Raw genomic sequence first — 27,833 nt, forward strand, 5'->3', positions numbered from 1 at the left:
TTTCATTAACATTAAAACTTCCTAAACATAGTTCATTTTTTCTAGACGTGTTCTTGAATAATTAAGAAGCAATTCTGATTGTGCATTTCATGCTCTGCTCTTGAATTTTGCAGCGTATGGTCTGCAGCTGTTCATGCACTCACAGCGTTTATAAAATGCTTTATATCTTCTGATGTTAAGAATGACGGAGTTCTACTTCAACCAGTTCTTGTATACCTTAACAGGTATCTGTGCTGTTTTATTTATGGTTGTAACTTCACTTGAAAGTTGATAATAATTACTGACCTATGTGGAAAACAGTGCATTATCTTACATATCTGCATTAAAAGCCAAGGAACTTCCACAAGTGAAGCCTGCAGTGGATACTTTCATCATCAAAACTTTAATAGCTTATCAATCTCTCCCAGATCCCGTGTCATTTAAAAATGACCACCCTCAGATTATTCAACTATGTACATTTCCGTTCAGGTAGTGTTTTTATTTTTCTGGCATTTACTATTTTAATGGGTTTGACTTCATTTGCCAATACATGAAAATGGTGTTCCAATTTTCTGTAGTTCATTGAGTAATGACCCTCATAAATGTCATATAACTGATGTTTTGAACTTGTAAAAAAAATGTAACAATGCCTTTCTCTTCATTCAAAATTTGCTAACTGATGTTGTTTTAAGGATTTTTCTGTTTTGGATGATTTGGTTTTTGGTAAAAAAGATGAAATAACGATGAATTAAATGTACGGAGTCATCTTCAACAAAGATAAAAACACAAAAACGAATAGGTAAAAAATAGAATGCTGCTCAGTTCCTCATAATTTTTGTATAATTAATGGAAAAATAAATTTCAGAAGAGAAATGAGGAGAGAAATTACTGTCTGAGAAGAAAGAAGATTTTTCCTAAGCCCAAAACTACATATATATCTCAAGTGCTTTAAGGATAAAAGGGTGATCCAGTGCACAAGGCTCCCACTAGGTGGGGGTCCAGAGAGGATACAAGTTCACAGCCTTACCCCCGCAAGCGGAGAGGTTGTTTTCATGATTTTATCCTGTGACCTCCAGGTAATAAGGTGGAAGCCTTTGCAACAAGGCTCACCTTCTACCCAAAGCGCTTAAAGATAAAGGACGTAAACTTTTTTTCCAATTTTTATGATTTTCAGAAATGTCTACTCCGTTGAAGAAATGTCTTTAAAATTGTTGCCTTTTTACTCCAACCGGATAAAGCTGAATACAAATTACACTTTGTAAACGATTCTCTAGGCCATCATCGCATCTTTGTTGTCATTCCTGGACTACATAAATTGATACGCGACAATGAGAAGTTAAATCCTTCATAGTTTGATGAAAATAAATACCCAATGAAAATACTCTTTTAGAAAGCTTGATGCTGAAGGAACTAGGGTTGTATGAAAAATTGAGTACCGTGTTAACTCGTAATAAATTAAGGACTCTTACACGGTAGAACCCTTACAGTTTTCTTTTATTTACTTCATTCACGTAACAATTGATTAGACTGTTAAATCTTCGTTGATTGATCTGCGTATTTGTTATTGCTTGTTTGAATAAGACATGCTTCAGAATGTGAAGAAAGTTCGTGTTTGAGGATGCTGTTAAACAAGAGAGATGCATGGTTGGGTCCGTGGATTCCCGGAAGGTCTCTATTTGACTGTTATACAGTTATGTTTTGAAGTATTTTTTCCTAATTATTAGGGTGAATTTTAATGAACCCTTGGTGTTCGATGAAATTCCAACCGGCTTATCTTACCTTTATATTTATATTAAACAAGGGATTGGTTTGAGGATGAACTCCGAGCTTTTCAAGGTGGAAAAGATGGCCTTATGCCTTGTGTATGGGAGAACGAAATTTCTAGCTTTCCTCAGGTATTATTTACTTTGGATAAATTTAAAATATGGAACTATTGGCAAAAATTATATCCAGTTCAGGAACAATCTACTACATGTGTAGTTAACAATATCCAAATGGTAGTATTTTTTATTGCGTTATTTGTATTTTGACAATAATTGTTCAGTCATCTATTACTCATTTAGTTAGACTAGTTAATTACTGAAAGGAGAGCATTAATGGGAAGAAGAGAGTAGATGGGAATCAATTGATATTGACTAGGAAATACGTCGTGGTAAATCATTGCGGTTAGGATCGCAGAAGCTCAGTAATCTCTTGAATATGCGATTAGATTGGTGTAATTTATTACACTGCAATCACATACAGACACGATCCAGACACTGATTCAGCACTGATATCCTGCCAAAAAATCATAGGATTCTACAGTTCTACAAGTAAACTTGTTATCTTTACAACAATGCTAATTGCTGTTGAAGCCAAATAATTGTTCTATTCTAACCAATAAAGGCTGAGCTAGCCGAACTTAATATCTATTCTAGTTCTATGCTAGCCAAATAATTGTTCTATTCTAACCAAGTATATGCTGATAACTTGATATACTTCGAGAGTCAAGAATGTCTCTTGCTTGTTTGAGGACACAATGACGAATTATCGGTAAGATGGTTTGGCATTGTGAGTAGAATTCATAGATGGAGGATAGTATGATAAATAGATGTGGTGATGGACTATGAAAGACTATTAGGAGAAATCATTTTAAAAGGCCTTATTCAGAATTTGTCACTTGGTGAAAACATGGTATTTAACGGAACAAAATGATGTCATTTGATCTACGTAGCCAATCTCATAGGAAATGTGCTTTGTTATTATTGTACAATATAAGTTAGAATTTCTTTGTAGTTTCATTAGTACATTTTGATCTGTTTATCCAGCTCATTTCATATATCCTTTTCTATGCAATGTTGTTTTAGTTGTTATTGTTTTTATCATGATTATTGGATGTGTTTCCATTTGCTAACAATTTAAATTTAATCTTGAAGCCGGAGACAATAAGCAAGACTTTGGTGAACCAGATGCTTCTTTTCTTTGGGATCATATTTTCCTCTCAGGTAGAGCATCATACAACCTCATTATATTGCTGTAGAGTTCAGTGATTGCTTGTTCCTGTTGTTGAAATAAATTGGTAATTTATAATATCTCAGGATAGTGGTGGTATGCTGTCCCTCCTTGGTGTTATTGAGCAGTGTCTGAAAGCTGGGAAAAAACAACACTGGCGCACATCTAGTATCACCAATATTTGTGTGGGCTTACTTGCAGGCTTTAAGGTTCTGTTTATCCTTCTAATGTATTATCCAAGTTCCTTGTGTCGATCTCACCGAATATTAATATACGGATTTCATTATCCTTTCCAGTCTTTGCTTTCTTTTCGACCACAAACATTAGGACAAGACATTTTGGGCTTGGTGCAATCTATTTTTCAGGTAGGACACTTTTAACAAACACTATCACTCTCACATTTAATTATTTGTCAACACTAATTTTTGCTACTCCTTGTTTGCCAAATTTTGAATGGAAGAGTATTTTGGTGGAGGGAGACATTTGTGCATCGCAGCGTAGAGCATCATGTGAAGTTCTTGGATATTTAGCTCGATTTGGAAATGATATCTTCACTGCTAGAATGGCAAGTTTTTTAGTCTGCTTCTCAAACTGCATGTTAATTCCACTGAACTGTGATTACCTAAAACAATTTTTGGCTAAAATATGGTTTTAGTCCCTGCAAATATGCCTCGTTTTGGTTTTAGTCCCTGGTAAAAAAAAAATTGTTTTTGGTCCCTACAAAATTTTTTGTTTTTTAAAATAGTCCCTCCAGGGACTATTTTCAAAAACAAATTTTTTTTCCAGGGACTATTTTCAAAAACAAAAAATTTTGCAGGGACCTTTTTTAAATACAAAATATTTTGCAGGGATCAAAAACTACAAAATTGGTTCAGTTATAATGTGCCACGTATGCAAATCATCACAAAAGTGGGGTCAGGGACTATTTTCAAAAACAAAAAATTTTGCAGGGACCAAAAACAATTTTTTTTTTACCAAGGACTAAAATCAAAACGAGGCATATTTGGAGGGACTAAAACCATATTTTAGCCACAATTTTTTTTCCTCTTCCACACACACTCATAAATAGCTTCTTATGTTTTGTCTGTGCTATTTAGTGCTTTCATTTCTGATTTCTTTTTTCATCATTGATGGTGGCTTGCAGACAAGATCACTACTTGGTGACCTAAATGGAGTGACTGATTCCTACTATGCTGGATCAATTGCTTTGGCACTTGGCTGCATTCATCGCAGGTCACTGGTCAATAGTTTGCATGTTTATTTCATCAATTTGTCAAACCCCACCCCCTCCAAACCAAGATATCTTCCTTCCACTCAGAATTACTGATAAGTTTTAATTTGTTTGATTTAGCTTGTCTGTTTTGTATCTCAAATTCTTCATTAACTATAAAGGATACATGTTTGACTAGTTTAAGAGAAGATAATATATTATGTTGAGTTTTTTATTTTCGAGTATAGTTCCACCAAGGATGATGAAGTGGGGGTTTTTAAATTAAAAAAATTTGCTAAGAAAGAAGAGATATACAAAGAGAGGAGGATAAGAAATCCTTCACAAGAATAAAAGTTCAATGAAGCTTGTTGAGAATCACAATTACGCACAAGAGAATATTATATATTGTAGTAGTATAGTAGTTCTAACAACCCTCTTCAAGCTATATAAATCATATGAACCTAGCTCTTTACATATATAACCAATTCGAGGACATCTGCCAATCATGCTGTCTCAGGATACGATCTTCTCCCGAATGAAATGACAATCTATCTCAATATATTTTGTACTATCTCATGGAATGCCGGATTTGAGAGGTTGATTGGTTGGTTATCCACAATGAGCATCATCCATGAAACACACCCAAACCTCTGTTCTTTAAGCAACTGTTTGAGCCATTTTAGTTTATAAGTAGGTGAAACCATTTTTTCTGCACTGGATTTTGCTACAACATTTTGTTTCTTGGTCTTCCAAGAGATATAATAAATATTTGTGGAAATTGTTACGTGACAAACTTGGTTAGCTATTGAGATATAATAAAGAGTGGTTGTTATTATTAATAATAATCATAACAGTGGAAATAAGAAAGTTTACACTTTTATTGTGGCTTCTTTACAGAATTTGTGCTCCAGTTCATGAAATGATTTAATTCAGCGTAGGATTAGACTACAAAAACCATATCGGTTCCAATAGAGGGTTTACACTTTACAGTGTTGTTACTTGTTGAATCCTTTCTGTTGCATTATTCTTGTACATTTATAATCTCAGCTTAGATATTTGGCTGAGCAGATTGATGAACATTCCAGAATTAAACAACAAATTGTATATTTTACTTCTTTTTCCTATAACTCTATACATGTCTTGACAGTTTTTGTCATTTATATCTTGCTGCAGCGCAGGAGGGATTGCATTGTCAACTTTAGTGCCTGCAACAGTGAGCTCTATTTCCTCACTGGCTAAAAGTTTGGTACCTAGTCTGCAGATCTGGTCTATGCATGGGCTTCTGTTAACTATTGAAGCTGCAGGCTTGTCCTTTGTTTCTCATGTCCAGGTATTTCATTTCAAATGCCAGCAGCATCTTGTGATCAGTATATTTCTCACATATAGAACAGATAGTCTGCTTTTCCCTTATTTTAATGAAAATATTTCGTAAGTACCAACAATATGATAGAAACTGGTATCGATATAATAAATTACTGAATAGCAACTACTTACTATTGAACAATCTCTGGAGAAAGGTTCCCAATCAGAGATAGAACATTTTAGGATTCGAGAGACAGTTCAGAGAAAGACCCAGTTCCTACCAAGAATTCGAGAGCCTTGGACCTTTTCCTTTCCAAATAGTCACTCAAATATTTTAGGATCCTGAGGATGTCCTGTCTTTCCTTATTTTAGCACAAAAAGAAAGTACACACACTCATAGTGCTATGAAATGTCTAATTGATTCATCTGAGCTAGTGATTTCAGCTTTTATTTTTATTGATTATTACAATAATCATGTTTCTTAAACACTGAAAGCCCTTCGTATCCTTTATCAAGAAAAGAAAGAAGGAAAAAAAACCCTTGTATTTCATACAAATTTACACGGACATGGCTTGGAAAATTTGTGCCGATGTTGCCACCTGCTTATGTATTATAGTTTATTTCTGCATTCTACATCCTTCATACATTAATCTATCTTTTTGCACCTAAAAATCAAGAGAAAAATGAAGGAAAAGAAGGGAAAATGTTTGCTGTTTTTTTGTTAATCTGACAGAGTACCTAATTTTATCCCGTAATATTATCTTTGATATGATTTTATTTATTGTCTTTATTTTTCTTCACAGGCAACCCTATCTCTTGCAATGGAAATTCTTTTATCTGATGAGAATGGTTTGGCAGACGTTCAGCAGGGTGTTGGCCGTCTTATAAACGCTATAGTTGCTGTTCTTGGTCCTGAGCTTGTACCAGGAAGCATCTTTTTCTCACGCTCCAAGGTAGATTTTTTTCGAACTATTTCAATATAAGAAACACATTAAGAAGAAAGATAAGATGATTGTAAATAATTTGGAAGACGGGAAAAGTATTAATAAAATAAAATTAAAACAGTAATTAGGTAAAGCTACCCAAATTCTCATCATGTCTGTTTGGTAAGCTCCCAAAAAGACCATGAGTATTAGGCACTCCAACCATACTGTAAAGTTGTGCATATATTTCTCGTTGTCACAAAACTTTGACTTTTCACTTCTACCAGAACCATTACGTTAAATCTATTCATAATAAAATGTTCACAAACATCACCTAGGGCATTCTGTTTTTAAAAATAAAATGTAAACTTCATACATTGTTTTTCCTTTTCAGTCTGCCATTGCTGAGATAAGCTGCTGGCAAGAAACTTCAACAATGCTTGAGTATGTTTCTTAACTCCATGTTTTATCATATAATTAACACGTTCTCATAGCCATCAGGTCTTTTGCTTTTGGGAAGTCTTTTTCAGTTAAGCTTTGCCTTTCTGATGATTATCGGTAGTTTTGCTTGTTATACTGCAGGAGTGCACGCTTCACTCAACAACTTGTTCTTTTTGCACCGAAAGCTGTTTCTGTGCACTCCCATGTGCAGACTCTTCTCTCTACATTGTCATCAAGACAGGTTTTTTCCTTCATATTTTCCGTTATTGGTAAAATTTGTTATTTACTCTTTTCAACTAACTCTTTTTCTTGTTGCAGCCAACTTTACGTCTTCTTGCCGTGTCTACTCTAAGACATCTAATTGAGAAAGATCCGGTTGGTTTCTAACCCTGAAAGGATTTTCAATATAGATATATTAGTGTATATTATTTTTGTGCTGAAAGCTGGTTTTAAACTTTACAGGCTACCGTTATTGTTGAGCAGATTGAAGAAAACTTGTTCTTTATGTTGGATGAGGAAACTGATTCAGAGTATGTGAATAAGAAAAAGAAAAAAAAGATTTCTTACTCTTACCTGCTGATTAGTGCTTGCGTTGCTGAGCCTGAAACTCTTGTCTTTTATTATTAGTAACATGAAATTATTTTAGGTTATTGGCAATACATATTTTTGTATCTTTATTCTCTTTTAATATATAAGCATTTATAATAGAGACCCAGAGATGTCATAAGGAATACAGATAGGTATATGCCATTCTCCTAGAGAAGTCATCAAAGAAAATACAAGTTAAAACCTATAACAGTTAGATCTCTAACATACATGACCCCTTGGAAAATCTCATGTTAAATGTGGATTAAAACAAAAACTTAAACTCGCCCATAGAGGCATTTGTTTCAATGTATGTGATTGCATTCCTAGGAATAACATTCCTAGAAATGCAATGGTTACTAATGTTATTCCAGTTAGGAATGAGCTAAGTATTTGGTTAGCATTATACTACGGATTTAGAAATATTTTTCAAAATTTTATGGTGTAGAGAGAAGACATCTAGATGTTGTAGTACGAAGAGTAGATCAGATAAAGGAGAGTCAGATCAAAAGAGGTAGAGGAAGACCTAGAAAAATTATGAGAGAAATTATTAGGAAATATTTAAAGGTTAATGATTTGGATCCAATATGGTTTAGGATAGAACATTATGGTGTAATTTGATCTATGTAGCCGACCCCACTTAGTGGGATAAGGCTTGGTTGTTGTTGTTTCAAAATTTTAGCTATGGTCAACCATAGTTATCAGTTATATTTTATTAAAAAATTAGATATTGGCCAATAATAGTAATTGCCATTTGTCTTTTACGATTGTTAAAGTTAAGAATCTTTTGATATCCCTTTGATTGTATAACTCCTAGAGTATTCAACTTCCTAGGCTAGTGCTTACTAAATAAGCATTCAATGTATTTATTGTAAAGCCATTATAAATACAAGCTGTGTGATCTCATTATAGACACACAGAGGGTTTACACAGACTTCACATATTTTACATATTCTCTGTGCTTTGCTACTGCCGGCGGCGGCATTTGCTGCCGGCAGCACCACCTATTAGAAGTGTTTTGTCCCTAGGGCTGCTGTATAATTTTCAGTTGGTGTTTATCACTGCGCTCATCCCTTCCAGTGACCTTCCTTCACACCCTTTCCCGCTGTGCAATAACCAGCTGCCACTTTTCTGGTGCGACCCAACACCGAGCACAGTCACCAACCGCCTCTGGATTCTCCGGCGAGCATGGCGGTTCTTTAATCACTGCCACCAGCCACCACATGTGCCTTCACGCACCACCACATTCTCCGTGCTTGGACCCCACACGCTGCCTCTAGATTCGCGTGTGAGAGCACATTCTCTAGCCACCATCTTTCAGCGCTGACCATCGCAACTCCTCCTCTGTCATGTTCTGGTGGTGACTCCTTTCCCACATATGGTTCATACTAGTGGTGCCTTTTTCTTCCCATCGACGATCAATCCGATGGCGACTTTCCCACATATGGATCATATTAGTGGTGCAGTTTCTTCCCATCGACTATTAATCCAGTAGTTACTCGGTGACTATACTCACATAGATGATTATCAATGGTGCATTCTCTTCCCATGATGATCACTCGATGGTGATTTTTGATTTGTTGTAACAAGCTTGGTGCATATGTCATGTATGCTCCAGCTTGAGGAGGGGTGTTAAAGTTAAGAATCTTTAGATATCCCTTTGATTGTATAACTCCTAGAGTATTCAACTTCCTAGGCTAGTGCTTACTAAATAAGCATTCAATGTATTTATTGTAAAGCCATTATAAATACAAGCTGTGTGATCTCATTATAGACACACAGAGGGTTTACACAGACTTCACATATTTTACAACGATTATGAAGCTTATTTCTTACTTCTTTCATTTGTGCAGAATTGGTAACTTAGTACGAACCACAATTATGCGATTACTCTATGCATCATGTCATTCTTGCACATCACATTGGATATCAGTATGTCGCAAAGTGGTAAGCTTTCTATTATAAAATGCATATTTTTCTACATGGTTCCCTATGTCTAGAAGTTGTACAACAAAAAGACATGAAAACTAATACTTTTTGAGGAAGCAGTATTAGATCCATATGGTAGATGTGAATTTTTCCTTTTTCACATAATATTGTTTGAAAAATTCAAATATGGAACCAGGAAGATTTAAAAAGGCCCGAAAGTAAAAACAAAGAGTGAGAGAAGGCTCTAGAGTGAACCTTATCCTGTGAAAAAGCATGAGAACATATGCTATTCTTCCCCATACAACTGTATGTTATAGCGAGAAAATGGACTATACAGCCTGTGGTTTAGCGACACATGAATGCATTGTATATGTTTACAACACGTATGTTTTCTCGTCAAGCCGGATGTGATATATATATAATATGTACCAAATTCGTTACAAATGCAGCTTAGACCCCCCCTCCCCAAGAAAAAAAAAAGAAGACTGATTTTTTTCCTGGTTAATCTATTAAGTTGGCAAAGTTAGTAGTGATGCTTTATAACGAGAACCTTTCAGGGATGAAGAGTTATCAGCTTTTATATGCTTGGTCCTTTTATGCACATTACATAAGGAAGTTTCAGTGCCCAAAACAACTATGTTACCCGTATAAACTCTGTATATGCTTTAGCATAGTGATATGAACTGGTTTTATAACAAGACAACTAGAAGGAAGCAAACTAGGGGCAAGCTCCAAGTGCAGTATCTAATCTAATTAGCTACATTAGAGCAAAAGATGATATCAGAGAAGCAAGAAATGCTTTTGCCCGATGGCTTAAGCCACCACTTCATTACAGAAATGATCCTTTACACATTCTTCTCTCCCCTCAGTAGTCCCCTTTCTCCCGTTCCCCTTCATAATGCTTTCCATAACATTTCACCGAATCTTGACAATGGTTTAATGGGGGATTATCGCAGGTCCTTGCAACATCAACGAGGAGCTCTGAAATTAATAACAATGCAGAAAATGAGTTTGCAGATGGTGATTCAAGTTTGAACCTTAATGATGAAGAAAATATGGTTTCTGGCTCCAACAGCACGCAGAATTACAAGTTTCAAGCTTCCACCGGTGCAGCTAATAGAGAGAAGTACCTCAGATATAGGACTAGGCTTTTTGCGGCAGAGTATGTATTTCTCAATTATGTAATTTAACTTTAGCTATAAATACATTGAACCTACAATTACCACATCTTTATAAAAAATGATAAAAGTTTATTCTATTTCAAATTTGTATAAATTCACCCCATCCTTTTTTACAAATGAAGATAATTAAAAGAGGCTTCTGTCATGTCATATTAATGCATCTAAGGATATGTTTGGATGGAGGGTTTTGGAGGGGAGGACTTACTTTTCTCTTTTAAATTACAGACTGAAATGTTCATTAAAATCAACTAAGTGAGATTGAAGTATCATATGATCATTTATCACGTTCTTTAACTTTTTTTAAGATACCAAATATATTTTAAAATAGACTTTGCCCTCCACCCCCCCTAATGTCTTGATTTATAGAGTCTGATCTTTTCCTTTTGCCAATTAAAGAATCTTATTTTTTTAGTCTCTCTGTATTATTGTATGTAATTTAAGTCATTAATTTTACTGTAGATGTTTGAGCCATCTACCAGATGCTGTGGGAAGAAGTCGTGCTCATTTTGACCTCTTTTTGGCAAGGAAAGAACATGCAAGTGGGAAGTCCTCTGGTGATTGGCTAGTTCTCCACTTGCAAGAGTTAATATCACTTGCTTATCAGGTACTGCTGACTAATTAGAATATATGAGCAGTGAATAATTTACCCTTTGTTCTTGTGAAATATTAAAGATGTATTAGAATTAATCGTGTTCTTCCCTGTCATTTTTTCTCACATCAGATTAGCACAATTCAGTTTGAGAACATGCAGCCAGTAGGCGTCAGTCTTCTTGGCACTATTGTGGATAAGGTAGTGAAATATGATGGCTGTGCTTATTCTATGCCTGTTCTCCCCTCTCTCTTCATTTTTGATAACTTCATTGCAAAGAGTCTTATGGCATCTATAACATCTTGTTATTAGCTTTAGCGGCTGTGGTAGAAAAAAGGAGAGGCTTAAGGGTGGGGTCTGCTAACAATTATTCTCTATTATATTTTACATTTTGGCATGTGTGAAATGCATGTATCTTCATGATTTCTTTGCGCTTCTGGTATGGGTCAGGATCAGGGTCAGTTATGGCTCTTTGGTGTTCAGAAAATGGTATCTTTATGTGAGCCCCCCTGACATATTTAAAGGCATTGGAGAGCCTAATTCTACCGAAGACTTATTTTGTCGTTTCTATGTAGCACGTGGCCCATATGCACCTATGCCTTTGGTGATCTTTTGTCCTCCAAGATTGCTTTTAATGTTTATTTCTTATCTCTAATTGTATTTGTTCTTTTATCCACACACAATTGCACATATTTTCCTCTGTCTAAACAATTGGGGATAGTTTTATGGTTAATTACTTGGTGAAACAAATATGCATTGTTTGGCCAAGTATTGAAGAGCTCGATCTCTATTAATTATCAGTTTCTTTTCTGCTTAATTTAATGTTGTGTATACTGCATGGTGTATCTTATCATCTCCCGACCATTCAATTTTTGTTAATTCGTTCTTATATGTGAATTTGGATTTACAGTTTGAAAAAGCAGCTGACCCTGAGCTTCCTGGGCATCTTCTACTTGAACAGTATCAGGTATTTCACAAAATGTTTTTCACCCCCTGAAATTGTTTACATAACAAGATCTCAATCAATTTTATTTGTCAACTAAGTTTTTTTTAATTTCTCATTTTCAAGTATCATTTAGTTTATGCACATGATTGTGTATTTAAACCTCCTATTGAACTGATACTTCATTTTTAAGGTTATGTGGATTATGAGTCTTGATTCAATTGGAATAACTGAAACTATTATAAATACAGGCTCAGCTAGTCTCTGCAGTTCGTACTACCTTGGACACATCTTCTAGTCCTAGCTTATTGGAGGCAGGCTTGCACTTGGCTACCAAGGTTGCTGCTTTCACCATTCTATTCATTTCCTTTACCTTTGGAATTGATTTATTGCATGTTTTGAAATCCTCTGAAGTTACTATTATTCATCTAATCATTACTCTAAACATACGTCACGTTAGTCATTTGGAAGTTGGAAATATTTTAGGGAAGTTCCTCGACTATGAAATTAAACAGTTTATAATCAGTTAATGTAATAATTTCAGATATTAACAAGTGGAATAATCAGTGGAGATCAAGTGGTGGTCAGGCGCATATTCTCTTTGATTTCACGCCCACTGAATGACTTTGAGGACATTTATTATCCTTCATTTGCAGAATGGGTCACAAGCAAGGCATGTGACTCTCTTTGTTATATAACCTTTATATATTTCAATATTTTTAAATCTATTTTATAATTTACATTTCTTTTTTACAATTCACATTTTAGATCAAAATAAGACTTCTGGCTGCTCACGCTTCTCTCAAGTGTTATATATATGCATCCATGAAGAAGCACCAAGATGGAGTTTCAGATGGGTACCTGACATTATTACCGTTGTTCCAAAAAAGCTCGAGTGTTCTAGGGAAGTACTGGATCCATACATTGAAGGATTATAGTTATATATGCTTGTGCCTGAGCCCAAAGAGGAAGGTACTTCTGAATATGAACTTTCCAGATATTGATGAGTGCATACTTTCATCTCGGAGATGAACCTGGATTATTATGATAATGTTGGTGTCTTCAGGGTTTCTTTCTCATTCTAGTCGCACTTTACTTGCAGGGGAATCTGTTTCTTGATGGGCTGCAATCACCTGTTGTTTCTTCAAAGTTACGTCCATGCTTAGAGGAATCTTGGCCTGTAATTTTGCAAGCGCTTGGACTCGATTCAGTTCCAGCGAATTTTGAAGGACAAGATTGCACCAAAGCCTCGGTCAGAAACACCTACAAACATACTGAGGCTACATGTCAGTATAGCATGGTCCATTTGAAGTTTGAAGATTTTAAGTTCCTATGGGGATTTTCTCTTCTTGGTTTGTTTCAGTCACAACATCCTGTCCTGTATAGATCAATTATACAGCTGGCTTTTGTTAATACAAAGCATGGTGGGAACTCCCCAAGAGATGAAGTGAAACCCCCAGGCTTGAAATTATATGAAATTGTACTGCCTATGTTTCAATTTCTTTCAACTGAGAGTTTTTTTGGAGCGGGACTGCTTAACGTGGATATCTGCAAAGAACTGCTGCAGGTTGGTGTTGTATCTTACAGTATTATATAACATACAGTTCGAAGACAGCATTTTTTTTTTTGTTGCAGTGGATGTAGGATGCAACCCTCTCAATCAAGTCCTATTAAGACGACACATTTTTACCTTCATGATATTTCCCTGTACTTATTTAATTTAATTTGATTAGAACAAATAACTACATATCCCTCATTTATTTAGTTTATGAACTTTGTATAAGAGTAATTATTTCTGCCACAGTGAATGAAATAAAAAATATATAGGATTGTGTGAAACATAAAACCATTCACCGTGTCTACTCTTAACCTAATAGCTTAAGTTTTTTTAAGATTTAGTCCTTTATATTTTATTAAATCCTTTATTGACCAAGTGGTTGATAGCTCAATCCTTTGCACTTTACATACAGTAAATGCATCGTCTTTGCTTAAGGGTTCTTACATGAGGGAACCAATAATGTTTCTGCGTAGCCAAGTAAGGAGAAATTCAGTTCAATTCAATTTGTGATTTAATAAATTAATCCTGGTGAAACATGTGGTTCTCTGTTTTCTTCTGTGTAAACATTTAATACAATTTTGGAACTGCAATAGCATTGAATTGGGAGCACCTGGAACTTCTTAAATCTACTGACAGTCTGAAATAAATGATTGATATCTTGTTCACTGTATCAATATATCAATGCCAATCCACTATGTATGAGGATATTGGACTGTAAAAGAGTTATGCTTGTTTTTATTCGTGACAATTTGTTTGAACATAGTTAAATGTATATAAATTGAGGAATGGTCATAGAGAGAATTCTCATATTTTTATTATGTTTAATGTATGCAGATTCTTTCATATTCTACATACATGGATAATTCTTGGAATAGTCTCGCAATATCGATTTTATCACAGGTACACATTAGATATATTGATTTCAGGATTGTAACTCTGCATAATTTTTTATATCCTTATAGAGTATATTTTCCTGATTAGGCCCAATTTGTTCTTGAATGGCGTGTTAATATTGTCAGCTGCTTTCCAATTTGGTTAATTTTTTTGACATCTGAAGTTCAAGTTTCTTTTGTTTTCCCGACAGGTTGCACAAAATTGCCCAGAAGAAATTTTCAATAGTGAAAATTATGCTTTGATAACACTGGAACTTTGTTTACACTACCTTTTTAAAACATTTCAGAGGTAATTGAATTCCTGTGACTAATAATTTTTTGTAGTTTCTTACTTGATTGGAATTTTTGCATAGAATATATTTATAATATGCTAAACATTCATGTATGTCTGTTGTGCAGTACTAACACGATTCCGGCGGATCATCTAAACTCCGAAGTTGATGTGATACATACACTATGTAGTACAACAAGGACAGTTGTTAACCGTATTGAGACCAAGGTGTGTCTGTTGTGTATGATTCTGGATTGCTTTTTTCTATCTGAGCCAGTATGGTTTTGTGAACATTTAGAATTCTATATTCTCTGAAGTCGTGGTTCAATTTTTTAATCCTAAAATGACCGTCATTACTGATTGCTCTTATTATGATTACTTAGATGACCCAGCATCCAAAATCGATGGTTCTGGCATTAGTTTTAGTTGGCTACAAGTGTGTAAGGGAGGCTTCAACTGAGGTTTACTTATCCGAAGCTATTGAGATGGTCAACTGTACAATTCCTTTGCTTAAGAGAATAAGTGACGGTAAGCCATTTTACTCCAAACCAGCTGTATGCATATTCATACTCCCCTCCTTTCTTGTGAATTGTTAGTGTGACTATTTAACGAAGAATTCCTCTTTTTTTTTTTGTTTTCTTTTTCTGTAGTGTTTTTTTTTTTTTTTTTTTTTTTATAGTTTTGATTTATTGGATGTATTGTTAAAATATTTTTGTTGGGAAAACAACTTGAGTCCCACATGGTTCAATATATTTTGGTTGAAACCAAGCATCAAGCTACCAATGTAGGCGCAAAAAAAAAATAATTTTGAATCATTCAACGGCACAACTAAAGGAGCCATTCTCATTTTTTTTCTGTAGACGAGGCTGCACTGGACGATAGCATTCTCCCTCTAAGAGAAATGTTTGAAACTTGTTTGAGGGTGGTTGCTGCTTTGACTAAGTATGGCATTGAGGAATTCCATTTGCAGGATGTTAAGAGTTTAAACCAACGGAAACTAATACAGGCAAAGCTTGCATTTTCTCTTGAACAAATTATAGTAGTCGCGAAACTGGCTCTTGAAAGTAAATATGTTGAAGATTGTGAAGCAAATAAATCCATCTGTGTTATTGCTCTGAGATATTGCATACGTTGTTTCCAAACTGTATTCAGTGATTCAAATATGCAGGTAAATTAATATATAAGAAATATCTCACCATTGCTGTTACCCAGAAAGAAGCACCAACGACTGAAATTTATTGTTGACAGGTCCAAGTTATAGGTTTACAATTTCTTAAAGCCAGGATTCAAAGAGGTGTAAATACAGAAGATAACTCATTCTTAATGTTTCTTGCTGGGGAGCTAATTACTGATATTTTCACTTTGATCCACAAAATGTTAAAGGTATTGGCAACATGTGCTTTTGTTTAGCGATTAATGTGTGTAATAATATCATTAGTTCATTTTATTTGCTCTGGAATTTTGTAATTCATCGTGTAGCTAAATCATTTTATATTTCTATTGATAGCAGAAAAATATAACAAGAGAGTCGGTAAACATTGCTAGTGAATGCTTGAGTCTCATGGTGGTGTTACAAACCCTGGCTAAGGGTAATGACTGCCAGAGAAGTTTCATGACCCTTCTTCTAGAGGCCATTGTCACGATTTTCTTGTCTACAACAGACGGGTTCTCTCCGGTAATATAACTTCAACTGAGATTTTTTTTTGTTGATGATTTCGTTTTTGATGAATAAACTGAGATTTTCTATTGCTAGAGTAAGCTTCTCGAAATTTTATTATCCATTCTTTTGATCATGCAAACGAATGACAGGAAATAAGAGATTTAAGAAGCACAGCCATTAAGCTCGTTTCTCACCTTGCTCAAATTCCTTCATCAGCCATGCATTTCAAGGATGTTTTACTATCAATGCCTCCTCTGCACCGCCAGGAACTTCAGGTATTTTCGGTGTTACAAATATGTATATATGTGGACCAATTATTGACATCTATTTTGTTGAACTGTCATAATTTACGATTTTCGACAAGTCTAACTGAGCACCTCTAATTCCATTTCCATGATGGAGATTATATTTTGGAAATTGAAAATTCTTTTTCTGTGGATAGAAATAATAAGCTTCCGAACTCTGGATTACCAGGGCCCCTTTCCCTTGGGAACCAGAGGGTTAACATTAAAAAAGAAAGAAATAATAAGCTTCCATTATAATTTCTATCTAGTTCTTTATTAAGAGGAGAAAGGTTAACCAAGAAAAATTATAAGATATTTTGCAGAGGATAAGATAACATCATTCCTAATCTTAAAAAAAAAACATCATTCCTAATCTTAAATAAGAAAGATGTAGCATTCCTAAAGTCTTGATGGTTTGAAAAAAATAGAGAATCAACATAATCCTGCGTCTTGGATTCTATTACAGATGTTTAGGAACTTTGTCCATGTTCTAATTAACTACTGTTGCTTACTTCTGTTATGCCACTACATGTAGGGTGTGATACGAGCTTCTGTGACAAATGATAAGAATCAAACAGAACATAAAGTACCAGTTTTGGATATTAAAATGCCAAAGCCAGCGGTAAGAAATGAAGAGAAACATCCCACACCTTCAGCTGCTGTGGTGCAATCAGATGAGAATAACGAGGAAGAAGATGAATTCAGTGAAGATGATTGGGATGCTTTTCAGTCTTTTCCTGTCTCGAAAAATGAAGGTGGAGATGAATCAAAAACAGAGCATTCTGACAAAGACAAAGATCCCAGCATGGTTGAAAGCTCATCAGATTTGGATGGTTCTACTGGAGATGTTGAGTTTCAAGAATCTGCTATTTCTAAATCCATTAGCAGTGAAAAAGAGATGAAAAGTGATGAAAGCGTGGAGGTTTTCAAAGAGAAACATGATCAAACTGATCCTGGTGCCGAGCCATGTGATAATGAGCATCAAAAGATGGAGGAAGAACTGCAAAGCTCTAGATTTCAAGAAGAGGCATCATCAATCTCAGGAAATGAACTAGAATCTTGTGAAGATATGCTTGAACAAATAGTATCAGATTCTCTGGCACTTCAACAAGGTGTTTCTAAATCAGATAATGAACAGGGTAATGGAGGTGAAGAAGATGCTAAGAAAGACGGTGTGGATGAAAATGAGAGTCATGACTTTAAGCAAGGAATGTCTGAAAGTCCAGTAGAAAGGGAACATCAGGAGATGGAGGAAGAATTGCGAAGCTCTGGACTTGAAGGAGAGGCGTCAGCAATCCCAGGAAATGATTTAGTTTCATTTGATCAGAAGCCTAAGGTAGAAGCTGAAGGATCAAGTAAAGAGGATATGCCTGAACAATTAGTTTCGAATTCTCCGGAACCTCAGAAGGTTGTTTCTGAATTAGATGATAATGAACAGTGTAAAAGAGGTGAAGAATATGCTAAGAAAGACCGTGTGGATGAAATTGAGAGTCGTGACTCTAAGCAAGGAACGTCTGAAAGTCCAGTAGAAAGCAAACATCAAGAGATGGAGGAAGAATTACAAAGCTCTCAGCTTCAAGAAGAGGCATTAGCAATACCACGAAATGAACTAGAGTTAGAAGCTGAAGGATCAATCGAAGAGGATGTGCCTGAACAGGTAGTATCAGATTCTCCGAAACTTCAACAGGGTGTTCTTGAGTCAGATAATATTGAACAGTCTAACAGATGTGATGAAGATGGTAAGAATGAAAGTCAGAGTCATGAATCTAATCAAAGAACGTCTGAAAGTCCAGTAGGAAGTAAACATAAAGAAATGGAGGAAGAATTGCAAAGTTCTGAGCTTCAAGAAGAGGCATCCTCAATCCCAACAGTTGAACTAGATCATTGTGATCAGAAGCCCGAGGTAGAATCTGAAGGATCAGTCAAAGAGGATATGCCTGAACAAGTAGTATCGGATTCTCCAGAACTTCAACGGGGTGTTTCTGAATTGGATAATAATGACCAATGTAACAGATAATGATGAAGATGCTAAGAAAGACTTAGCAAGTGAAAATGAGAGTTACTCTCAGCATGGAATGTCTGAAAATCCAGTAGAAAAAGAACAGAATAGTACAAAATTGGAACAATTATCTGAAGAGTAAAGACTATAGCAATTATTCCTCCCATTGCATGTAAACCGCACCAAGATATATTGATTTAGTGTCATTTTTCCCATGCCAAGGAATTATATGTTGTATCTAGTTTTATATTATATCCTCACCTTGGTTTGCCAGGTTACTTGTTTTGGTTTATGGAGTTCCAAATTTTCATAGCTATAGTTATATGACATTCAACCTCTATTCGTAATTTGTTGCTGAACTGAATGATAGATTGCTATTTATCTATTGACTAGTTATAAAATTCAAGTCGTGAAACCTGGTTGGTTTTTAAATCTATGAAGTGTTGTTGAGTTACTTATTATGATACTACCTTTACGTCTGAAATTTCAAATTTGAATTCTAGTGTATATTTTGGTGTAAACATTTATCGGTTTTTTGGGATATCTTTTGCGTGCAGTTGAAGAGACTAATCATTCGAACTTCGTAGAATCGCAATGAGTGACAAAGATCTTTCTCAATTTTTTTTTATATAACATGACATCTATTTGGAGTATTTCATTTCTGCTATGTCAAATTATAGTGCAAAGAGCCGTATTTTAATGAGATTGTGCATATCTCAAGGGTGCAAGAAAAATATATACTTAAACAACCAATTTTAATGAGATTGTGCGTATCTTCAAGCAGGCATCATTAGTAGCACGAGCTTAACCAACCAATCAACATATATATTACTTTCTCTCAAAAGTATGACTGAAAAAGAGCACCTAAAGAAGAAAAGACAACTTCCTAATGAGAGAAAAAAGTTGCCTGATGATGAAGGTAGTGGAGATCTTGGGGTCATGTTTCAAAGCATAGTTGCACGAAGAGTATGCATGCCACTTGCAATAGTCGTGCCACACTTATGCCATGAATTGTTGATAACGATCAAATCCAACTTCAACAAGTAGTGGGGTGCCAAATGTTGACTGGATCTTGATCTAATCACCTATATTAATTACTAGCCAAATATATACTATTAAGGGAGTCACTCCAAATGAGTTTATCTTTAGTGTCCTGATCAATTATGATGCTATAAACACAATCTTGATGAAAGGATGGAAAATTAGTGTAGAGTTTGTTGAAGTTTCAATCTCCATTTTTATGCAAATCACAAGGACGATGGTTTGTGTCACTAAAATGAATATAAGGAACACCAGTTCATTTATTATAGAAAACAAACATATGGCCTCTCCTAACGTGAAATTGGGAACGAGGAGGGGGAAACTAATATGAATAGTGGAGGCATTGGGCGAAAAAATAAACGTACCATAAAAAATAGTTGAAAAATTTAATTGCAGAGTTACCATTTTACTCTATTTCTAACATTCTTTTGTATTAGATAAAATTCATGTGAGCCTCACCATTTTATATGGGACCTATTTCTAAATTATTGTATTCACATATAGTTCATTTAATAAAAGAGTGAGTGTTAGAAAGTAAATGTACATAACATTCCTCTTTTATCAAAAGCAAGAGAAAGAATTCAAACACTAAAAAATCAAGGAAAATTTACTTTAAACGAGGGACCAAAAGTAAAGATTGAAAATTTTATAGGGACTAAAAGTTGAAGGAAAATTTTAGAGAGACTAAAACGAAAAGTTAGTATATTTATAGGGACCAAAAACATATTTAACCAAATATCAATATAGTTTGTGCTATTTTTCGAGAGCCTACACATTTTTGCTATATCGACAAATGCAAATCATCCAAATAAAAATGGGTATGGATATGGACTGAGACAAAGTTAAAAAGAACGTTAGTCCTCGATCTTTGAATATATCTTGTACATTTAAATATTTATTTTTCTTCGTTAAACCATATTTTCAACTTGATTCCCTTAAACAACACAATGATTATTTTAAAATTTTGATGTGTTGAGAGACTATTGTGATTACATATTACATGTTTAGGGATCAAAATGATTAACACTTGAATCATATTTGATTTATAATTAAATAATTTGTAATAATCTTAACCAAAAATAAAATAAAATTGTAATTTAACATATCGTGTTTCTAAAAAAATAATATCGATCGAGTTTATGAAAAAATTGCAGAACTCCATATCCGGTTCTGAAAACAGTGAAAGTTTCAGTACTTGTTCCAATATTGAAGCGATTCGTATTTGTAGAGTTTAGAGAAGAATGAAAGAGATTCAACAACGTCATCATAAGCTTCTGATTCTATACGCAACTCAAACTGGTAACGCATTGGATGCTTCTGAACGTCTTGCTCGTGAAGCTGAACGTAGAGCTTGCCCCATCAATCTTCTTTCTCTTCATCAATATGATCCTGTACAATTTCTTTACTTTTTGACATTTTCAATGTTGGGTTTTGTTCAAAATCCTTTTTTGATTTCAAAGTTTTAATTTTTGGCTATTGGTTTGCTTTGTTATGATTGCAGAATCTATTGCCACAGGAAGAAGCTGTGGTTTTTGTGGTTTCTACCACTGGTCAGGGTGATACCCCTGATTCTATGAAGGTAAATGCTTCTTTCAAACCATTTTTTTGATGTTTTACTTAGTGATGTTTGATTATGCAGTAACAAAAATTGATATTGAATTAATTGATTTTACTTAAAAAGTTGAATGTAAAGTGGTTTATGCTTGGATGTATTTTAGGTAAAAGTGAGATGTACACCTAATTTTAGTGTAAAGATCACGTTTAGACTCAAACCTACAAGTTCATGATCAGTTCTAGAGCAGCCAAACATGTTAAAATCATTTTTGTCTGCTCCAAACGTGGAACCAAACATAGGCTTAGCGGCAGTTTGTAACTGATCATGATTAAAAATCACTTTTGGAGTTTTTCAACTATTTGTTAATTCTATTCTTAAAAAATGATAATCTGTTTAAAATACAAAGCTTGCTTTGAGTAGCTTATTTTGATGAATTTTTTTAACAGTGATTTTCATTTTGGTGAAAAATCAGAAAATAGCTTATGATTTTCTTTTTAGAAATCTATAAATTATTGAACTATGAAATCACAAGTCAAGATTTTTCTTTGCATTATTTGAGGTTGTTTTTAGTCTATAGTTTTACTGATAGTTCTTTTGTGGTTCCAGGTCTTTTGGAGGTTTCTTCTTCAGAGAAGCCTAAGCCAGCATTGGCTGAAAGGAGTACACTACACCGTTTTCGGTTTGGGTGATTCTGGTTATCAGAAGTACAATGTATGTTTATTGATTTGTGGCTTTTGTGTTTGAAAAGTCTTTTGTGTCTTTCATTTTGTTAGATTAATTATTGCAATACTTGAGTTTTATATTATTTATTGATTATGTACCTTCTTGATGATGAATCACTGTGAGCAAAAATAGGCCCTAAAATTTTGATAATGATTTCGTGACTTAAAAATTCCGATGGATAGTACAAATTTTATTGTTTTGCACGTGCATTTATTTTATTTAGTTACAACTTACATGTTTTGAACAAAACCTTGGGAATTGTGGCAGTTTGTTGCAAAGAAGCTGGACAAAAGATTAAAGGACCTTGGAGGAACAACTATTTTAGAAAGAGGCTTGGGAGATGATCAGCACCCTTCAGGGTATGCTTATGGATTATGTTGTCAATTAAGAATATTCTGCTTGATTTAGTAGAAACAATCACATTTGTGCTTGTGGAGTGTGAAAAGGTTTGATGTGATTAGATTAATGGTTTATCTAGAATGTAATCCTTGAGATTGAGCATTTTTGTTTCTAATAGTTGTCGGTGTTCACTCTAGTGTGTGAATACTTCTATGTCGTTCTTTGATAAATGCTTCCTTGGATGATATGAATATACCCTATATAGGATTTTTATATTATATACATTGTTACTGTTTGAATATACATAGTTTGATTACTCTGTATTGAATTATATGTAGTTTAGAGACTAGTGTTAGTAGAGACTCTAGTGATAGCTTGCTGTGCAAGCTTTAATAATTTCTTCTTCTTTAATATTGAAATGTAGATATTTTATTTAAGTGACTAATGATGGTATAATTATTTGTAGCTATGAAGGTACTCTTGATCCCTGGATGTCTTCTCTATGGAGAATTTTAAACACGATCAAACCAGAATTCTTACCAAATGGTCCAGATGTTTCGATTCAAGATACAGTGTTGATTGACCAACCTAAAGTCCAAATTACATATCACAATATCGAGTCACATTTTTCAACTGCCTCAGGTATCACAAACTCGGTAAATTCTTGGTTGGCTTGCAATATTCCATTAGCTGTTATTGTGACCTAATCTCAGACAATCTATTTATGTATGTTTATTTTGTCGTCTACAATTTATCACTGGTATGAATTTAAATGATGCATATTATATGCAACTTTGCGTATTAAGTATTAGACAACACAAATTTGGTTGAACCTTTGTTTTCGTTACTTCACCACCAGACATTTTCTGAAGTCTATATGGCAAAGTTATTTGCTGTGTGTTTGAATTACATATGGTACATTCCTTTTAAGTTATTGATGCTTAAACTCCAAAGTTTGAATCTCGTCATATTTTGCTATAGTGTTTTCAATGCATGATTCACCGAGTTTGAGTTTTTCTTGTAAATTGTCATGGTTTGATTTTGAGTTGCGCATTTTTACCCTCACTGTTGATTATAAAATTTTAGTTCTTTTATATTTGATTAGATGATATTATGATTCTTACAGACACTGGGAGTGTTCGTTCAATGCATCCTGGAAAATCATCTTCCGACAGAAGTGGGCATCCTGACTGCTTTCTTAAGATGGTACTGGTTAATAAACCTTATCTTGGGTAGTTTGTAAACTATATTTAGACTATGCTGAATGCTCATTTTATTTGTATGCATTGCACCGGCCAAACTGTATAGCAATAAGTCAAATTCATTAGGTCTTTCAAAATAAAGAATAAGACATTTGATATGTAGTTTTATTCTGGTTTCTGTCCATTAAGAGTAACATATGGAATGTTATTTATTTATGTATCAATAATATAGGAAAGTATGCAGTGATGTGAATGATTGTATTTGTCATAATTTTGTTATCTGTTCTCTGTTGCATGCTTCAATTTATTTGATTCTGAATTTCTGATCATGCAGGTGAAGAATCTTCCTTTGACCAGAGCAAACTGTGGAAAAGATGTTCGTCATTTTGAATTTGAACTTGAGTCACATGTAAGTTATCCTATTTCTTTAACCTTGATGTACCTGTACATCGGTGTTTGTATCTTGTTGAAAGATACAAAAGGCTTGTGTTGAAATTCGTATGTATTACGCAGAAGAGTTCTTTTATATACATAGAATCAAAATTTACCATGATTTGGAATCTATTTTACTTACATCATGTGTTAAAATAGATATGAAGTTATTCATCTTCCTTCTTTGAATTAACGTATGGGTTTTGGGTTCCTCAGGCTATCAAGTATGACACTGGTGATGTTCTTGAGATTCTCCCTGGTCAAGATTCAGCTGAAGTTGATGCTTTCATACGACGTTGTGATTTGGATCCTGATGCATTCATCAGTGTAAGTCTTTCAAGAGTAGTTAATGTTATATTATATTAAAAATATCTTCATCTTAACATATAACATCTTAGATCATCCCAGTTTTCTTAGTTGTTTATATTCCATGATTTGTTCCCCTATTTCATTAGGATTAAGAGTCGTTCATGATTAGTTTCGGTATTTGGTTAGTATTAGAATAAATAAGAGTATGTATCAGTATAATTTTATTATTTTGAATATTCCATTTCCCTCCCTCTATACTAAACCCTATAAATTCAACAGTTAATATTAATGTGGTGGTCTCAGTTTCAGTATTTTGCAATGTTTTAGAAGTGATGCTCTCCCTGGTGCTTGCTTGTACTTTGGTTTGTACATGGTAGATCTCTTAAGTTGGATTTTAGGGAAAGGCGTGATTAGTTGTTATTTGCTGTAGGATAGTTATGTATTTGGAGTGGCAGTTATCTGCGTGGTTATAGATATATATACATATAGTCTATAGAAATTATGGGGGAATGTCTTTTTTTACTGTTTGTGCAGTGTTTGAAACAGGGAACTCCTTGTATAATTCTGTTTTATACTTGAATAATTATTAGGAGCCATATTTTCCAAATTTTGTGTTCAAACTTTTGAGTTTAATAGTACATGCCTTCAACTCAACAGCATCGAATTTTTTTGTCAAAATAAAGCATAGATATTTTTTATTAGATTCATACTTTTGTTTGATTGAAGTGCCTGTATAATATTTTCTTATAAGAAATCCCCTGATTTTCAGATTAGTCCTAGAGGAACGGATGATTGCAATGGACATGGCTCTAGAATACCCATACAATTAAAAACTTTTGTGGAACTGACTATGGATGTAGCTTCTGCTTCACCTCGGCGGTATTTCTTTGAGGCAAGATGCTGTATGTTTGTTTGACTTTCCTTTTAAAGTCATTTTAGAGATAATTACATAACGAGTAAATTGTCATTTTGGCCCTTGAATGTGAGTCACTATCACTATAGTTCATGAATGTATCAAAATTACAAAACATGCCTAAATTACGTACATAATTGAATTCAATGTTCGCTATTTCTTGCATTTTATATCCTACCCTTCTTTTTATTTGAAATTTTCACTTTGGGATTATATGATTTAATGAGTTAATAAATAAAATGCTTGAGTTGGTAGCATTGTGAAATCAATCCTAAACCCACACAATGGCCTGATAGTGCTGGCAAACATCTATCTTTCACCTATGTTTTGATTAACATTGTAAAAGCTACATGTATTGTTCATGTTAATGTATGAAAAATTAATTAAAAGCTACATGAATGAAGAGTTCTATAAACATGCTTTTAATATACCTGTATTTTCCTCATTAAAAGCTAACTTAGCAACAATTTGATGTCTCAGGTTATGAGCTTTTTTGCAACAGCTGAACATGAGAAGGAAAGACTTCAGTATTTTTCTTCACCTGAAGGAAGAGATGACCTGTACCAATACAACCAGAAGGAGAGGAGAACTGTTCTTGAGGTGAGGTCAATCAATTGTGCATTATTTTGCTTTGAATCAATTCACTAGTTTTTTATGCATTGAAGTCTTTATCTAACTGATTTTGGACTCTTTTCTTACTAAGATGTTAAGCAACTTCAAACTTTGTAGAAAATATTTATGATATATTTTGAAGTTGTAATTAGACTACAAACACTAATTCGTTTAAATAGAATATATTTTGAAGCCATAATCTGTGACATTCTATGCTCGTTTTCTTGCTTGTTTAGATAGTCCTTGATTATATTGCTTTCATTTTCTTGTCAGTTTCATTAAATCAATTTTATGCATATATTTGTTTTATTTTTTGCGGTAAAAAAGGTGCTCGAAGATTTTCCTTCTGTTCAAATGCCACTTGAGTGGCTAATCCAATTGGTTCCTATGCTGAAAACAAGAGCATTCTCTATTTCTTCTTCTCAATCAGTTCACCCCAATCAAGTACACTTGACTGTGAGTGTGGTGTCCTGGACAACACCTTACAAGAGGAAAAAGAAAGGATTTTGCTCCTCATGGCTAGCCACATTAGATCCCTGCAATGGTATGCACAAACAATTAGCCATTTATTGCATTTGTTCTAGGTTCTGTTATTACATATTCTAAAAAAATGATTTTGATATTCAATAATTTAGAGATTATTTTTTAGACAAGCAGAAGTTTTTTTGTGTTTGTCAACCGTAATAAGTATCACTTTTATAAACAATATCATCTATAAAACAGTTTAAAAAAGTTGAAACAAACAGATGAAAACTTCCAAAAGTGATTATTTAAAAAAAATGTTATTTGTTTAAGGAAAACTGTAACAGACAGATCATTTGTTAGGTAACTTGTTTGTGTCTTGTTTTTCACAGCTGTCGGTATTCCTGCTTGGTTCCATAAAGGCTCCCTTCCTACACCATCACCATCACTTCCCCTCATACTTGTTGGACCGGGCACAGGATGTGCACCTTTTCGCGGATTTATCGAGGAAAGGGCATTGCAAAGTAAAACTATTTCCACTGCTCCAATTATGTTCTTCTTTGGCTGTTGGAATGAAGACGGTGACTTTTTATACAAAGACTTGTGGTTGAATCATTCACAGAACAATGGTGTACTTTCAGAAGCAAATGGTGGAGGTTTCTATGTTGCTTTCTCTCGAGACCAGCCTGAGAAAGTTTATGTTCAGCATAAGATGAAGGAACACAGTGGAAGGGTTTGGAACCTATTAGCCGATGGAGCTGCTGTTTATATAGCAGGTTCATCAACCAAAATGCCTACGGATGTAACATCAGCTTTTGAGGAAATTGTATCTAAAGAAAATGAGGTTTCAAAGGAAGATGCAGTTAGGTGGATTAGGGCATTAGAAAGGTGCGGTAAATATCACATTGAAGCATGGTCTTGAGAGTTTTATTTTGGGTCAGATAGCAAGTTTGGGTCCTCTATAGCCATTTTACGGGGCAACTGTCTGCAGACGGTTGTAGAGGGTCCGGGTTCGTCAAGGAGGTCCAATCATACAGTTTTTTCTAAAGTCTAATACGGTTGCATGGATCAAATTGGTGCAAATTGTGGTTCTAAAATTGGACATATGATAGCGAAATGTTAGGCAATATTTATTGGAAATTATTTAGATTATTAATACATGTAGTTGCCTTATTATTCTATTTATACATTGTAAATACTTGGTTCCTTGGTTTATGAAGAATGTTGGAATCTGTGTGATTTTCTTCTAGATGAATCCATGCGACTCTTTTAATCCATACAAATAAAAAAACTACCATCTTTTCAACATTATTTTATATATGTTCCTGTTTGCACAAACGTGGTCTACCTCATGAGCGTGAAATGTTTTCTTCATGATGGTGGTTTGATCCTCTGGGATTGGTGGGTATGCTCCTCCAAACGGGGGGTAGGGGGATTTACCTGCAAAATATCCAAAATATGTTCAAAGATTCTGAGTATCCGATAATTCGCCAAGCAAGCATGGAGT

The 27,833-nt window shown here is 34.4% G+C and overlaps 2 protein-coding genes across 6 annotated transcripts in view; both read left to right on the plus strand.

The window, feature by feature from the left end:
- Positions 1-19,174, plus strand: part of LOC25499814 (protein SWEETIE) — a 31,898-nt gene extending 12,724 nt beyond the window's left edge. For 2 of the 3 annotated variants that reach the window (XM_024771114.2, XM_024771116.2), the window contains 33 exons: positions 114-224; positions 301-468; positions 1,561-1,647; positions 1,781-1,874; positions 2,895-2,963; positions 3,057-3,179; positions 3,267-3,335; positions 3,431-3,535; positions 4,115-4,203; positions 5,354-5,510; positions 6,286-6,435; positions 6,800-6,849; positions 6,988-7,087; positions 7,165-7,221; positions 7,309-7,376; positions 9,285-9,378; positions 10,317-10,522; positions 11,001-11,145; positions 11,263-11,331; positions 12,041-12,097; positions 12,325-12,411; positions 12,618-12,746; positions 12,842-13,045; positions 13,176-13,640; positions 14,466-14,531; positions 14,716-14,813; positions 14,924-15,023; positions 15,179-15,323; positions 15,656-15,963; positions 16,044-16,178; positions 16,303-16,470; positions 16,605-16,730; positions 17,275-19,174. In XM_024771114.2, coding sequence (XP_024626882.1) covers positions 114-224; positions 301-468; positions 1,561-1,647; positions 1,781-1,874; positions 2,895-2,963; positions 3,057-3,179; positions 3,267-3,335; positions 3,431-3,535; positions 4,115-4,203; positions 5,354-5,510; positions 6,286-6,435; positions 6,800-6,849; positions 6,988-7,087; positions 7,165-7,221; positions 7,309-7,376; positions 9,285-9,378; positions 10,317-10,522; positions 11,001-11,145; positions 11,263-11,331; positions 12,041-12,097; positions 12,325-12,411; positions 12,618-12,746; positions 12,842-13,045; positions 13,176-13,640; positions 14,466-14,531; positions 14,716-14,813; positions 14,924-15,023; positions 15,179-15,323; positions 15,656-15,963; positions 16,044-16,178; positions 16,303-16,470; positions 16,605-16,730; positions 17,275-18,756 — 5,581 coding nt within the window. In that variant the 3' untranslated portion in view covers positions 18,757-19,174. The remainder of the gene's footprint in view (positions 1-113; positions 225-300; positions 469-1,560; positions 1,648-1,780; positions 1,875-2,894; positions 2,964-3,056; positions 3,180-3,266; positions 3,336-3,430; positions 3,536-4,114; positions 4,204-5,353; positions 5,511-6,285; positions 6,436-6,799; positions 6,850-6,987; positions 7,088-7,164; positions 7,222-7,308; positions 7,377-9,284; positions 9,379-10,316; positions 10,523-11,000; positions 11,146-11,262; positions 11,332-12,040; positions 12,098-12,324; positions 12,412-12,617; positions 12,747-12,841; positions 13,046-13,175; positions 13,641-14,465; positions 14,532-14,715; positions 14,814-14,923; positions 15,024-15,178; positions 15,324-15,655; positions 15,964-16,043; positions 16,179-16,302; positions 16,471-16,604; positions 16,731-17,274) is intronic. The other variant, XM_024771115.2, reaches the window with a different exon arrangement.
- Positions 19,175-20,891: 1,717 nt separating this feature from the next.
- LOC25499815 (NADPH-dependent diflavin oxidoreductase 1) lies at positions 20,892-27,632 on the plus strand. 3 transcript variants are annotated; one of them, XM_024771286.2, is made up of 12 exons: positions 20,892-21,170; positions 21,281-21,358; positions 21,941-22,045; positions 22,325-22,416; positions 22,863-23,038; positions 23,523-23,602; positions 23,933-24,007; positions 24,247-24,357; positions 25,109-25,231; positions 25,733-25,852; positions 26,192-26,408; positions 26,719-27,632. In XM_024771286.2, the coding sequence occupies exons 1-12, from the start codon at positions 21,021-21,023 to the stop codon at positions 27,246-27,248; spliced, it is 1,857 nt and encodes a 618-aa protein (XP_024627054.1). In that variant the 5' UTR covers positions 20,892-21,020; the 3' UTR covers positions 27,249-27,632. The 3 variants fall into 3 exon arrangements, with proteins under 3 accessions (XP_024627054.1, XP_024627055.1, XP_024627056.1); XM_024771287.1 differs by lacking the exons at positions 20,892-21,170; positions 21,281-21,358; positions 21,941-22,045; positions 22,325-22,416 and having other exon boundaries at positions 22,914-23,052; XM_024771288.1 differs by lacking the exons at positions 20,892-21,170; positions 21,281-21,358; positions 21,941-22,045; ... (3 more) ...; positions 23,933-24,007; positions 24,247-24,357 and having other exon boundaries at positions 25,109-25,241.
- The last annotated feature ends 201 nt before the right edge of the window (positions 27,633-27,833 follow it).

The sequence above is a fragment of the Medicago truncatula genome, chromosome 7, assembly GCF_003473485.1.
Source record: "Medicago truncatula cultivar Jemalong A17 chromosome 7, MtrunA17r5.0-ANR, whole genome shotgun sequence".
NCBI lineage: Eukaryota > Viridiplantae > Streptophyta > Magnoliopsida > Fabales > Fabaceae > Medicago > Medicago truncatula.

Bases quoted from the DNA above. Each gene is read 5' to 3' on its own strand.
- LOC25499815 (XM_024771286.2), top strand. From the start codon at position 21,021: ATGAAAGAGATTCAACAACGTCATCATAAGCTTCTGATTCTATACGCA. The intron at 21,359-21,940 runs GTAAATGCTTCT...TTGTGGTTCCAG, and splicing joins ATACCCCTGATTCTATGAAG to GTCTTTTGGAGGTTTCTTCT. The intron at 23,603-23,932 runs GTACTGGTTAAT...CTGATCATGCAG, and splicing joins CTGACTGCTTTCTTAAGATG to GTGAAGAATCTTCCTTTGAC.